The sequence below is a fragment of the Rhinopithecus bieti genome, unplaced genomic scaffold (genome assembly GCF_001698545.2).
Source record: "Rhinopithecus bieti isolate Rb0 unplaced genomic scaffold, ASM169854v2 scaffold_83003, whole genome shotgun sequence".
NCBI lineage: Eukaryota > Metazoa > Chordata > Mammalia > Primates > Cercopithecidae > Rhinopithecus > Rhinopithecus bieti.
In genome coordinates, this window is record NW_016830379.1 from 312,289 (window position 1) to 327,410 (window position 15,122).

The window sequence follows — 15,122 nt, forward strand, 5'->3', positions numbered from 1 at the left end:
CCAGGTATCTATTTGAGCAAAGCACTGTTCCAGTAGCTGTGGATACAGCAGAAAACAAGACAGACATCATCCCTGCCTTCCCAGAGCTTATCTTAGTGAGGGAAGACAGAAATTACACTTAAACAAATACAGTAATTTCAAGTAATGATACATGCTTTGAAGAATGCAAAACACTGTGGATGCTTACCCGGACAGGAGCAATAGGTGCATGTGTGTCTGTTTGCTTATGTTAGGTTCCCTGGGAGTTGTCACTTGAATATAACCTGAATGAGGGGATGGGGCCGATCATTCAAACATCTGCAGGAGACTGCTCCAGGCAGAGGGAACAATGAGACCCACTGGTTTGAAGGACAGAAAAAGGCCAGTGTGGCAGAAATACAATGAGTACTTATATCTCTATCCCAGAACTTGTCCCTGAATTCCAGAATCACAGAGCCAAGTGTCAACTGGACATCACCACTAGAATGTCTAAAGGCATCTCAACCTTCAATATCCAAAACCAACCTAATTTCCTCCCCCAAACCTCTTCCTTCACACTTCAGTAAATTACAATTCCATCATTCCAGTTGCTCAAGCCAAAAATCTTGAAGTAATCCATGATTCTATCCCACATCCAAACCATCAACAAATCTCATTGGCTCTACCTTCAAAATATATCCAGAATCCAACTACTTCCCATCACCTCCACTGCTACCACCCTGGTCTGTGCTGAAACATTTGGATCTTAGCCTTTGTGCAAGGCAGAATCACTGAAGGTTTTTCAGGACTGAACGAAGAAGTGATGCAGACTTACAGGTGTGTTGGAGCCAACTGGTAAGTTTTGGAGAATGTTGCAAGACAGTTAACATCATTTGACTTGGGCATCACGGGAGTATTTTTACCACAGATATTGGCAAACATTACAAATCAGGGCTTGCCTCCCACACCCACAGAGATCTGGGTGTCCAACACTTACCAGCACACAACTGCAGGTACAAATCTGCATTATGGAAAGATAACTCTGACAGGTGTCATGTAATTCTTTACAGGTGTGTATATTCATGAATACATGAGAATGACCCAAGGAACTTTTTGCATTCTATATTTGCCTGCCTCCACTCAGCTAAGGACCACTAGATGAGAGGCACTTGTAAAGAAGCTGTTCACAGGGATGCAGGCAAGAATGAAGATACTGACCACACGAAAGCATAGGAGAGTTTTGAGAGATATCTAGAAGTAGGAAAAACGGGCTTTATTTACTCTGAGAGAGCTAGATAGATTCCTTTCCTTCATCTCACTTCTTAGTTGATAATCATAGACTAATTTCTGTGATTCTGTCTTCCCCTCTAATGCAGCCTGTGAGGGCAGGGGCTGCACATTTGCTCACCATGGTATCCCCAGAGCCCAGCCTAATCCCTGCATATACAGCAAGATCTCACTGAAGAGCCATTAAATAAATAAAAAGGAGGGACAATGCAGAGGAGAAGAAAGAGTCAAGGATGGCACTCAGGTTTATTGCTGAGGCGACAAAAAGGAGAAATGTGGGAAAAGATTAAGTGTGGTTGGGGGTATGGAGAAGAGGATCTGGGAAATGTTGACTTGAAGTGCCTCTGAATATCCAGGTAATGATGTCCAGATGGCAGCTGGAAACACGTTTTATTTTATTTTATTTTGAGACAGAGTTGCGCTCTAGTCACCTAGGCTAGAGTGCAATGGCGCGATCTCACCTCACTGCAACCTCCGCCTCCCAGGTTTAAGTTATTCTCCTGTCTCAGCCTCCCAAGTAGCTGGGATTACAGGGTGCCCACAGCCATGGCCAGCTTATTTTTATATTTTTAGTAGAGACAGGGTTTTGCCATGTTTGCCAGGCTGCTCCTGAACTCCTGACCTCAGGTGATCCACCTGCCTTGGCCTCCCAAAGTGCTGGGATTACAGGCATAAACCACTGCACCCGGCCTGGAAATAATGTGTTTTTGCTATTTTTTTTTCTTTTCTGAGACAGAGTCTCGCTCTGTCACCGAGGTTGGAGCACAGTGGCACAACCTCGGCTCACTGCAACATCTGCCTCCCTGGTTTAAGCAATTCTCCTGTCTCAGCCTCCCGAGTAGCTGGGACTACAAGCACCTGCTACTACACCCAGCTAATTTTTGTATTTTTAGAAGAGATGGGGTTTCACCATATTGGTCAGGCTGGTCTTGAACTCCTGACCTCAGGTGATCTGCCCACCTCAGCCTCCCAAAGTGCTGGTGGCATGAGCCACCGTGCCCTGCTGGAAATATGTTTTAAATCTGGGAGGGAGCCCCCTGACTATAAGATGCAATTCTCTTCCCTTAGAATCTGAACTGTCCCTATGGGAGTGTCAACTTCCCTCTCTCAAGACTCACCCGAACCTCGGCCTCTCGGGGCCTCCCATTGAGGTCGCACTTGGACCCATTGCCATAGGTCTGGCTGTGGTAGCGTTTCAGACGATGCTGCTTGGAGGCCTGGAGAAGACATGAGGCAGGAGTGGGGGACATAAGAAAGACAGCAAAGAGGAAGGATGGCACTGCGTCCCCAAAGAGACAAAAGAATGGCCTGTGCCCCCAGGCCCCAGGAAACTTTGTCTTAATGGCCACCAAGCCCCAAGAAACAGATCAGCTAATCTTGACCCTCCCCTTCTTGTCAGGGCTTTCAGCCGGTGGCCAGAACCCCTTCTCCCTGAATCCCACACTCTTGCCACCTTGGCTGTTTCATCATCCCAGTCGAAGGCCGATTGGTAGTAGCCAAGATAGAGGACTTCACCTTTGATCTCTGAATCTGCAAGAGAAGCCACAGAGAAGCACTGTTACTCCTAAGAGGAGTAGGAGGGAACTGGGGAGGCAGGTTACCTTCAATGATATGATGCTGAGGGCTTAAGGAAAACATAGGAGGGAGTTACCTTCCATGTGGTATTGCTGGATGTGGCGTCCATAACAGAATTCATATGTCCACCAGTCCTTTGTCTGACAATTAAAAATTAAACAATCAGGGGGATGGGGTGCAGACATCTTTTATTGGAATCAGAGTCTCCTGGCTCCAAGACACATAGCCTCTCATCTACTCTCACACTCAATTCTCTTCCCTTCACTTCCACTCTCAATTCTCCAGACTTTCAGTAAGGAGGGAGGGCTGCTTTCCTTCTGTGACGTAGAGAGTTATCTCTAAAGTCTGTTTTCCACTTGTGGTCTTTCCATTCCTCCCTCTTAAAATATTTTTTAAATCCTTATTTCCCCTCCATAAAGATAAGAAATTATGGTATCCCTGAAGCAATCATATTAGGGAAACATAGAAGAACCCAAAATTAAATATTAATTGAACTTCTTGGACATTCCTTGCACTGTTCTAGCCACTGGGAATACAACTATGAACAAGATAAATTATTTGACCTCATGGAGTTTACATTCTAATGCTGGGATTCCGACCGAAAATAAACAAACTGATTCAGTTAATATGATTTCAGATCATGAAAAGTGCTACGACAAAAATAAAATTGGATACTGGAGCGGAGTGATAGGGCAGGGGGTGACTTCAGCAGGTAGACTTAAGGAAGTACTCCTCCTACCCGACGCAGACCCTCAGTCTTGCTTTAGCCCTTTTCTGTGATCTTCTTTTTTGTTTTTTGGGTTTTTTCTTTTCTTTTTTTGAGAGAGTTTCACTCTGTCGCCCAGGCTGGAGTGCAGTAGCGCGATCTCGGCTCACTGCAAGCTCCGCCTCCTGCGTTCACGCCATTCTCCTGCCTCAGCCTCCCGAGTAGCTGGGATTACAGGCGCCCGCCACCACGCCCAGCTAATTTTATTTTTGTATTTTTAGTAGAGACGGAGTTTCACCGTGGTCTCGATCTCCTGACCTCGTGATCCGCTCGCCTTGGCCTCCCAAAGTGCTGGGATTACAGGTGTGAGCCACCGTGCCCGGCCTTTTCTGAGATCTTCTATCCTAACCTGCTCCTACATTCAGCAAAGTGTCATCTATGGTTGCAGGATTCTTTGCTTCTTTCCTGTGCGTGTAATCTGTCTACTCCTCCAGTGGTCTCCTTAACCACTACAGGTCCCCTAGATCCTGCCTCATTCACTGGACTCCAGTTCTCGGATGAACTGCTAGGTCCCAAGCCCTCATTCTATCTAACCCAGTCCCTTTCACCTTCAGCAAGCAGGGAGCATCTCTCATTGGGTTCAACAACTCAGGGATCCCAGGCCCTTGGTAAGCAGGTGTTTCCTCCTCCCTTTCACGCTGGAAGTGAATAGCTCCAGCTGGCAGGCGACACTCATAGCGCTGTTTGTACTTAGAGGAGACAATCACCACGTCCGAAGATTGGCTCTGGGAAAGAATGGAGGGTCGGGGGGCAAGGAAGCAAAGAAAGGCTGCGATCAGGGAAAACAACGAAATCCCTCTTCAGACCCTGGGGAAGAGCTCAGTCGAAGACAGAATAAGCCACAAGCTCTCCAGCTGTATTTAGTGGGTGAGGCGAGAGGGCGCTCCCATTTCTCCACGGGAACGGAGTCCGGGTGTTTCGATAGTAAACTGAGACCTGAACGTTGACAGCGGGAAGCCCCACCTCTCCCAATTCCTGGCCCCTAGAGAATGGGTCTCAGTCTGCGATCCCCAGGGGTCACCGTAAAAGCAATACCTACTCTTCCCGATTTCCCGTAGGCTCCAGCCCCAGACTTGGGAGCTGCCCTCCTTCCTCTATTTCTTACCCGCTTCCTCTTCTGCCCGGACCCTCGCCCCCTATACGCCTCTCACCTGCCCTCCCATGACAGGCAACGGCAGGATCTCGATCCCATAACGCATCTCACTCAGCTCCTCCAGGTTCAGGCTCCCAACACCGCCAGTCAGACTTGCGGGTAACAGGAGTCCCAGAAGCAGCAGTCCTAACACACTGGACAGCACCGTTTCCGCCGCCATCTTTCGTTCCCCTTCTTAGCCGAAGAATCTGTTTCCGCCCTAAGCCTGGCAGCGGCCTCAACACGCCCATCGGCGCCACATGATTTTATTGGCTGTACGTTCTATCCCTCCCACGTACCCTATTCCTATTTGTAAACGTGGCTTCAAGGCCCCGGGGAGGTGGATTACGACGATTAGAAAAATCAATTGCTGCCCGTGATTGGTCAGAGACCAGCCAATCATCGACAAGATCAAACCCTTCTCGCCTACCCCAATTTCAGAGGCGTGGTCTATGCGCTTGCCCTTTTATGTTTGCCCTCTGTCTTCGCCCAAATGTCATGCGCATTTCATTGCTTTTTCAGATGTTTCTACCTGCCCACCGCTGGGCGGAGTATTGAGGCAGATAGATAGCTTGCGCAGTGCCCGTGAAAGTTATTCAATGCTTGTTGCAAAACAAATAATTATTATACAGAAGCTTACCTCTTTTCATATATACATAAGAAAATTTGTGTCAAAATCTTCCTATACGATCCTGCAGTTGACCTCCAAAAAAACTATCCTAGAGAAATAATGCGGGCAGTCAGACGCGGTGGCACGCACCTGTGGTATCAGCTACTCCGGAAGCTGAGGCAGGAGGATCTCCCGAGCCCGGGAGTTCAAGTGCAGCCTGCACAACACAGCGAAACCCGGTCTCAAATAAGTGAGAACATACATACATACATACATACATACATACATACATGGGATTCCAGTTAAAGGTGGAATTATGTATTACTCTCCAGGCCGTAAGAAAGGGAAAGGAGAGAACAACAGCAATTTTGGAAGCTGGAAATCAAACCGAAGAATGGTAACTTTTAACAAACTTGAGAATATTGATTACGAAACAAAGGTAAACAAGAACCTGATTATACCGTTGGAAAATCCTCTCTGGGGAATCTCACCAGCTCCAAAGAAAAATCCCAAAGATACCTTCATCAGAATTCTCTTAATGATATAGATAATTATAATGAATTCCACATGTAAGACTTTGGCCTAGGTGCCCCAGCCCTCATTTCACTGTCCAATCAGCGTTTTAGTGTTCTTACTCTTCAAAATAAATAGCCAGAGATCATTAGACGTTTAAGGAAGGACTTTAATATACAAGTAAGAAACAAAAACAAACAAGAAGGGAAAAGCAAATGAGAGGAAACATAAATTGCAACGGAGTGGGGGGAAGAAAACCACCAAAAATAAAACATTTAAAAATTGGCCTGGCACGGTGGCTCACGCCTGTGATCCCAAAACTTTGGGAGGCCGAGGTGGGCGGATCACTTGAGGTCAGGAGTTCAAGACCAGCCTGGCTAACGTGGTGAGACCCCCCCGCCCCGTATTTACTGAAAATACGAAAATTAGCTGGGCATGGTGGCACGCGCCTGTAGCTACTCAGGAGGCTGAGGCCCAAGAATTGATTCAACCTGGGAGGCGGAAGTTGCCTTCAGCTGAGATTGCGGCACTGCATTCCAGCCTGGGCCATAGAGCTAGACTCCATCTAAAACAACAAAACATTAAAAATAATCCATCATCAGACTTCTCAAAGAGATATTATAGTGCATTCATAAAATAACAACAGGAAACTACTTGAGAGTAACTACTATTTGGATAAGCAAAAAGAGCTCTTGGAAACTAAAACCATGTTACAGAAATAAAAATTCTGTACAAAGACTGGAGGATAAAGTTGAAGAAGATGAAATTTGTTCTACTTTAGGAGAAAACATAAAAATTAAAGGATCAGTCCAGAAGGTCTGGATGAAATAAGAGTTCTAAATTAGAGTTCCAGAAAGAGAACAGAGAATCAGAAGCGAAGAAATCATCAAAAAAATTATTTAAAAGGACTAACCCAAACTGAAGAACAGAGTCTCCAAATTGAACGGGCACCCTAAGTATCCAGAACAACAAATCAAACCCACACCAAGACACATCATTATAGAATCTCAGAGTACTGGACACAGAGAAACAATTCTAAAAGCTTCCAGAAAGAAAGAACAAGTTCCATACACAGACAAAAAATCAGAACATGTGACTTCATGTTGTTGCTTTGTTAATAAATTTTTTAAAAATCAGAACAGCATGAGGATTAAGAATCAGAGCACCATTACTACCCAAAGCAATCTATAGATTCATTGCAATCCCTATCAAAATACCAATGACATTCTTAACAGAAATAGAAAAAACAACCCTAAAAGACCTAGAATGGAACCACAAAAGACCTAGAATAGCCAAAGCTATCCCGAGAAAAAAGAACAAAACTGGAGGAATCACATTACCCGACTTCAAATTATACTACAGAGCTATAATAACCAAAACAGCATGGTACTGGCATAAAAACAGACACAGACCAATGGAATGGAATACAGAATCCAGAAACAAGTCCATATATCTGTAGTGAACTCATTTTTGACAAAGGTGCCAAGAACAGACACTAAAGGAAAGACAGTTCTTCAATAAATGGTACAGGGAAGACTAGAGATCCGTATGCAGAATAAAACTTGACCCCTATCTCTTGCCATTCATAAAAATCAAATCAAAATGGCTTAAAGACTTACATCTATGATCTGAAACTATTAAACTACTGTAAGAAAACATTGAGGAGCCTCTCTGGGACATTGGCCTGGGCAAAAATTTCTTGAGATACCCTACAAGCACAGGTAACCAAAACAAAAATGGACAAATAGAATCACATCAAGTTAAAAAGCTTCTGCACAGCAAAGAAAACAATCAACAAAGTGAAGAGACAACCCACAGAATGGGAGAAAATACTTGCAAACTACTCATCTGACAAGGGAGTAATAACCAGAATATATAAGGAGCACAAACAAAAGAAAAAAAATCTAATAATCTGATTTTAAAATGGGCAAAAGATCTGAATAGACATTTCTCGAAAGAAGACATACAAATGGCAAACAGGTGTATGAAAAGGTACTCAACATGATTGATCATCAGAGAAATGCAAATCAGAACTACAATGAGATATCATCTCACTCCAGTTTAAATGGCTTTTACCCAAAAGATAGGCAATAACACATATTTGAGAGGACATGGAGAAAAGGGAACCCTTGTACACTGTTGGTGTGAATGTAAATTAGTACAACCACTATGGAAAACAGTTTGGAGTTTCCTCAAAAAACTAAAAATAGAGCTACCATAAAATTCAGCAATCCCACCGATGGGTATATACCCAACAGAAAGGAAATCAGTATATGGAAATGATATCTGTACTCCCATTTTTGTTGCAGCACCATTCACAATAGCTAAGATTTGGAGGTAACCTAAGTGTCCATCAACAGATGGATTTTAAAAATATAGTGCATATACACATAGGAGTACTTACTATTCAGCCATGAAAAAGAATGAGATCCTGTCACTTGCAACAACATGGATGGATCTGGAGGTCATTATGTCAAGTGAAATAAGCCAGGCACAGAAAGACAAACTTCACATGTTCTGCCTTATTTTTGAGAGCTAATTTCAAAGCAGTTGAATTCACAGAGATAGAGAGTAGAAGGATGGTTACCAAATGCTGGGAAGGGTAGTGTGGGGTTGGGGAGAAGTGGGGATGACTAATGGGTACAAAACATAGAAATAATGAAAAACACCTAGTATTTGATAGCATAACAGGATTACTATAGTCAATAATAATTGTACATTTTAAAATAAAGAGTATAATTGGATTGTTTGTAACACAAAGGATAAATTCTTGAGGGGATGGATACTCCATTTTTCTTTTTTTTTCTTTTTCTTTTTTTCTTTTTTTTTTTTTTTGAGACAGAGTCTCGCTCTATTGCCTAGGCTGGAGTGCAGTGGCATGATCTCAGCTCACTGCAAGCTCCACCTCCTGGGTTCATGCCATTCTCCTGCCTCAGCCTCCTGAGTAGCTGGGACTACAGGTGCCCACGCCCAGCTAATTTTTTGTATTTTTAGTAGAGACGGAGTTTCACCGTGTTAGCCAGGATGGTCTCCATCTCCTGACCTCATGATCCGCCCGTCTCGGCCTCCTAAAGTGCCGGGATTACAGGCATGAGCCACCGCACCTGGCCGGATACTCCATTTTTCATGATGTGATTATTACTTATTGTATGTCTGTATCAAAGTATCTCATGTACCCCATAAATATATACATATATACACCACTGTGTGCCCACACAAATTTAAAATACAATTTTTTAAATTAAAAAAAAAAAGGAATCAGAACAGCATTGGGCTTACAAACTCATCAACATTGGGAGGGCTGGGTGTGGTGCCTCACTCCTGTAATCCCAGCACTTTGGGAGGCCGAGATGGGAGGATCACTTGAGCCCAAGAGTTTGAGATCAGCCAGGACAACATAGGGAGACTCCATCTTTACAAAAAAATAAAAATAAAAAAATAGCAGGGCATGATAGCGAGTGCCTGTGATCCCAGCTGCTTGGGAGGCTGAGGTAGGAGTATTACTTGAGCCCAGGAGGTCAAGGTTGCAGTCAGCCATGAACACACCACGGTACACAACCAGCCTGGGTGACAGAGTGAGACCTTGTCTCTTAAAAAAGAAAAAATACACCCGGCTCGCAGTGGCAAGCTGTAATCCCAGCACTTTGGGAGGCGGACGCGGCGGATCACCAGTCAGGACGACAAACCTCCTGGCTAACACGGTGAAACCCGTCCTCTACTAAAAAATACAAAAAACTAGCCGGCGAGTGGCGGGCGCCTGTAGTCCCAGCACCCGGAGGCCTGAGGGCAGGAAAGGGCGTAAACCCGGGAGGCGGAGCTTGCAGTGCACTGAGACCGGCCACAGCACCTCAGCCTGGGCGACAGAGCAGAGACTCCGTCTCAAAAAAAAAAAAAAAAAAAAAAAAGAAAAAATACATTGGGAGCTAGAAAATAATATAAAATACCTTCAAATTTTTTAGGGAAATTATTTCCAACCTATAATTCTATACTCCACCAAACTAAAATGTTTGTTGATTCAACATTATTTTTATATGAATTTGTGGAATACAAGTGCAATTTTGTTACATGCATAGATTGTGTAGTGGTGAAGTCAGGGCTTTTAGGGTATCCATTACCCAGACAATGTGTATTGTACCCATTAAGTAATTTCTCATCATCTAGCCCCCTCAAACTCCATCATCCTTCTGAGTCTCCATTGTCTATTATTCTACACTCTATGTCCATGTGTACACATTGTTTAGCTCCCACTTAGAAGTGAGAACATGCAACGTTTGTCTTTCTGTGTCTGACTTGTTTCACTTAAGATAATGGTCTCCCATTCCATCCATGTTTATGAAAAGACAGATTTCATTCTTTTTTATGGCTGAACAGTATTTCATTGTATATGTAGATACCACATTTCCTTTAACCAGTCATCCATTGATATACACTTAGGTTGATTCCATATCTTTGCTATTGTGAATAGTGTTGCAGTAAACATACAAATACCAGTATCTTTTTGATATAATAATTTCTTTTCTTAATGGGATTGCGGGATCAAGTAGTAATTCTATTTTTTAGTTCTTTGAGAAACCTCCATTCTTTTCCATAGAGGTTGTACTAAATTTACATTCCCACCAACAGTGTTTAAGTGTTCTCTTTTCTTCATATCCTCACCAACATGTTATTTTTTGACTTTTCCGTAATAGTCATTCTGACTGTTGTAAGATGGTATCTCATTGTGGTTTTAATTTGCATTTCTCTGATGATTAGTGATATTGAGCGTTTTTTCATACATTTCTTGGTCATTTGTATGTCTTTTTGGAAAAAAATGTCTATTCATAACCTTTGCTCACTTTTAATGGAGTTATTTCAGATTTTTGTCGAGTTTTAGTTCCTTTTATATTCTGATATTAGATCCTTGTTAGATGTATATTTTGCAAATAGTTTCTCCCATTCTGCAGGTTGTCTGTTCATTCTGTTGACTATTTCTTTTGCTAGGCAGAAGCTTTGTAGTTTAATTAAGTCCCATTTGCCTATTTTTGTTTTTTGTTGCCTGTGCTTTTGAGGTCTTAGTTATGAATTATTTTCCTAAGCCAATGTCCAGAAGAGTTTTCCCTAGGTTTTGGCTAGTATTTTAAAGTTTCAGGTCTTACATTTAAGTCTTTAGTCCATTGTGCGTTAATTTTTGCATGTAGTAAAAGATAGGGGTCCAGTTGCATTCTTCTGCACATGGCAATCCAATTTCCCCAGCACCGTTTATACCATTTGTTGAAAAGGATATTATTTCCCATGTATGTATGCCTGTGTGTATTTATTTATTTTGTTTATGTCACCTACAATTTCTTTCGTCAGTGTTTTGTAGTTTTTCTTATAGAATTCTTTTACCTCTTTGGTTAATATATTCCTAGATATTTTATTTTTTGGTAGCTTTTGTAAATGAGATCGCCTTCTTGATTTCATTCGCAGCTAGAACATTGTTAGTGATTAGAAACACTCTTGATTTTTGTACATTTGTTTTGTATCCTGAAACTTTACTGAATTAATTGATCAAATCTAAGAGTTTTTTTGGTGGAGTCTTCAGGATTTTGTAGATATAAGATCATATTGCTGGGCGCGGTGGCTCACGCCTGTAATCCCAGCACTTTGGGAGGCCAAGGTGGGCAGATCACCTGAGGTTGGGAGTTCAAGATCAGCCTGACCAACATGGAGAAACTCCATCTCTACTAAAAATACAAAACTAGCCGGGCATGGTGGCACATGCCTACAATCCCAGCTACTTGGGAGGCTGAGGCAGGAGAATCGCTTGAACCCAGGAGGCAGAGGTTGTGGTGAGCCAAGATGGCGCCCCATTGCACACCAGTCTGGGCAACAAGAGCGAAACTCAATCTCAAAAGAAAAAAAAAAAGAAAAAAAATCATATTATCAGTGAACAGGGATAATTTGACTTCCTCTTTTCTAGTTTGGATGCCTTTTATTTCTTTCTCTCTTGCCTGATTGCTCTGGCTAGAACTTCTACTATGTTGAATCAAACTATAATTTAATTGTGAATCCAGAATAAAAACGATTTCAGACATGCAAGTTCTCAAAGTATTGCTATTCCATGCACTGCTTTTCAAAAGATAGAGGATTTATTATGCCAAGACAAATTAGTCAGTTGAAAAAAAAAAAGAAGAGAGAGAGAGAGAAATGCATGAAGTCCAAGAAATGAGATCCAGCACAAAAGAGACCAAAGGAATCTCCAGGACAATGGTGAAGGGAGATGCCAAGTTGTATGGCAGGACTAGAGATCAATTCATCAAAATTAGAGCAGTTCAGAAGGGTTTGAGAGTGATTTCTTTAAGATATACAAAGACTACCTAATGCATTTGAACTTAGGGAGAAGAGATTTGCATGAGAAGAGTTTGCAGATATATTAGTGGCAAGTTGGTAGAAAGCTAAGGAGGATAAAAAACAATTATTAATTCTATAAAAATAAAAGGTTGTATTGGAAAAGCTAAACAGATTTCTGTTTTCTTCAATATAGTAGGTTAGGTATTCAGTTGATACTCCCACAAAAAAACAACTAAAAAATGCTGGGGAAAATGGAAATACCTTCTTAAAAGCATGGTAGAGCCAAGAAGACAGTAAAGAATCAACAGGCCAAAATATAAAGGGGGTCAGAAACCTAAAGAAGTATTCAAGGCCGGGCGCGGTGGCTCAAGCCTGTAATCCCAGCACTTTGGGAGGCCGAGACGGGCGGATCACGAGGTCAGGAGATCGAGACCATCCTGGCTAACATGGTGAAACCCCGTCTCTACTAAAATACAAAAAAAACTAGCCGGGCGAGGTGGCGGGTGCCTGTAGTCCCAGCTACTTGGGAGGCTGAGGCAGGAGAATAGCGGGAACCCGGGAGGTGGAGCTTGCAGTGAGCTGAGATCCTGCCACTGCACTCCAGCCTGGGCGACAGAGCGAGACTCTGTCTCAAAAAAAAAAAAAAAAAGTATTCAAAACAGCAGTCATATTTGCTTGGAGGGCATCTACCACATATGCAGACTTGAGCTTCATTTTCTAGAGGAAGGGACAGAAGATTCACCAGGGTGAAGAGTCTGAGAGGAGATTCCCTCCATAGTGAATCTTCCCTTACCTCCCCATTCTCAGGGAACCACAGCAAAAGCTACCTTGGTATCAGAGCAGAGGAATTTGTGACCACAAATGGGCCCTTAAAGAAATTTTCAGTGTAATTTCAGATTCAGGTAGTTTAAAAACAGACAAACAAAAAAATCTACTTAATTTGTACGTTTAGTTTGAAGTGGTCTTGAAGAGGTGAGTATAATGTGCCCAGGCATGTGGCAGAAACAAATCCAAATACACACTAGAAAAATGTCTTTTCATCCTACCACCAAAGAACTCCTAGAAGTCATTTTCCAAGGAAAATTAGTAGTTCATACACACAAACACCCCCCCACAAACACACGAGGAGACCTCATAAATAAGAACGAGAAGAAATAACAACAGCAAAAACTGAGCCCGAAAGACTTTAGATATTGTAATTATCTGATACAGATTCTAAAATAATTACACTTACTCTGTTTAAAGAAATAAAAGAGAAACAAGAATATATTGAAAAACAGAAAACTAAAGAAATAAGGAATAAATAAATAATAACATAGTACATTTAAAGATAGAGGCTCCAGAAATAAAAGGTGTAAAATTTTAAATTAAAAATAAGACTTTACTGAATTCATTTATCAGATCTAGGAGCTTTCTGGATGAGTCTTTAGGGTTTTCTAGGTATATGATCCTATCCATACACCACACCAACAACCAAGCTGAGAATCAGATCAAGAACTCAATCCCTTTACAACAGCTGCAAAAAAAAATAAAATACTTAGGAATATATTTAACCAAAGAGGTGAGAGATCTCTACAAGGAAAGCTACGAAATACAGCTGAAAGAAATCAAAATCATAGATGACACACACAAATGAAACTATATCCCATGCTCACAGATAGGTAGATTCAACTGTGAAAATGACCACACTGTCCAAAACAATGTACAGATTCAATGCAATTCCCATCAAAATACCATCGTCATTCTTCACAGAACTAGAAAAAACAATCCTAAAATTCATGTGGAACCAAAAAAGAGCCCACATACCCAAAGCAAGACTAAGCAAAAAGAACAAATCTAGAAGCATCACATTACCTGACTTCAAACTATACTACAAGGCTATAATTACCAAAACAGCATGGTAGTGGTATAAAAATAGGCATGTAGACCAATGGAACAGAATAGAGAATCCAGAAGTAAAGCCAAATACTTGCAGCCAACTGATCTTTGACAAAGCAAACAAAAACATAAATCAGGGAAAGGACACCCTATTCAATAAATGGTGCTGAGAAAACTGGCATGCCACATGTAGAAGAATGAAACAGAATCCTCATATCTCACCTTATACAAAAATCAACTCAAGATGGATCAAAGACTTAAATCTAAGACTTGAAACTATAAAAATTCTAGAAGATAGCATCGGAAAACTCTTGTAGACATTGGCTTAGGCAAAGAATTCATGACTAAGACCCCAAAAATAAATGCAACAACAAAGAGACCTAATTAAACTAAAAAGCTTCTGCACAGCAATATAAATAAACAGGCAATCCATAGAGTGGGAGAAAATATTCACAAACTATGCATCCCCCAAAGGACTAATATCTAGAATCTACTAGGAACTCAGACAAACCAGCAAGAATAAAAGCAAATAATCCCATCAAAAAGTTGGCAAAGGACAAGAATATACAAACAACCAACAAACATCTGAAAAAACGCTCAACATCACTAATTATCAGCGAAATGCAAAAACCACAATGATATACCACCTTACTTCTGCAAGAATGGCCATAATAAAAAAGTGAAAAAATAATAGAGGTTGGTGTGGATGTGGTAAAAAGGGAACACTTTTACACTGCTGGTGGGAATGTAAACTAGTACAACCACTATGGAAAACAGTATGGAGATGCTTTAAAAACTAAAAGTAGAACTACCATCCAATCCAACAATCCCATTACTGGGTATCGACCCAAAGGAAAAAGAAGTCTTTATAAGCTTATAGCAGTACAATTTGCAGTTGCAAAAATATGAAACCAACCTAAGTACCCATCAACCAGTTAGTGGATAAAGAAAATGTGGTATATATATATACACACAGAATACTATTCAGCCATAAAAAAAAGAATAAAATAATGTCTTTTACAGCAATTTGAATGGAGCTAGAGGCCATTATTCTAAGTGAAGTAACTCAGGAATGGAAAACCAAATACTGT

At 41.6% G+C, this 15,122-nt stretch overlaps 1 protein-coding gene across 9 annotated transcripts in view; it reads right to left on the reverse strand.

Moving 5' to 3' along the window:
* OS9 (OS9 endoplasmic reticulum lectin) overlaps positions 1-5,106 on the reverse strand; it is a 29,668-nt gene extending 24,562 nt beyond the window's left edge. For all 9 annotated transcript variants that reach the window (XM_017865458.1, XM_017865454.1, XM_017865456.1 and 6 more), the window contains exons 1-5: positions 4,738-5,106; positions 4,135-4,311; positions 2,897-2,960; positions 2,699-2,775; positions 2,364-2,462 (exon numbers count right to left, since the gene is read on the reverse strand). In XM_017865458.1, the coding sequence (XP_017720947.1) occupies positions 2,364-2,462; positions 2,699-2,775; positions 2,897-2,960; positions 4,135-4,311; positions 4,738-4,899 (579 nt within the window). In that variant the 5' untranslated portion in view covers positions 4,900-5,106. The remainder of the gene's footprint in view (positions 1-2,363; positions 2,463-2,698; positions 2,776-2,896; positions 2,961-4,134; positions 4,312-4,737) is intronic.
* Between the last annotated feature and the right edge of the window lie 10,016 nt (positions 5,107-15,122).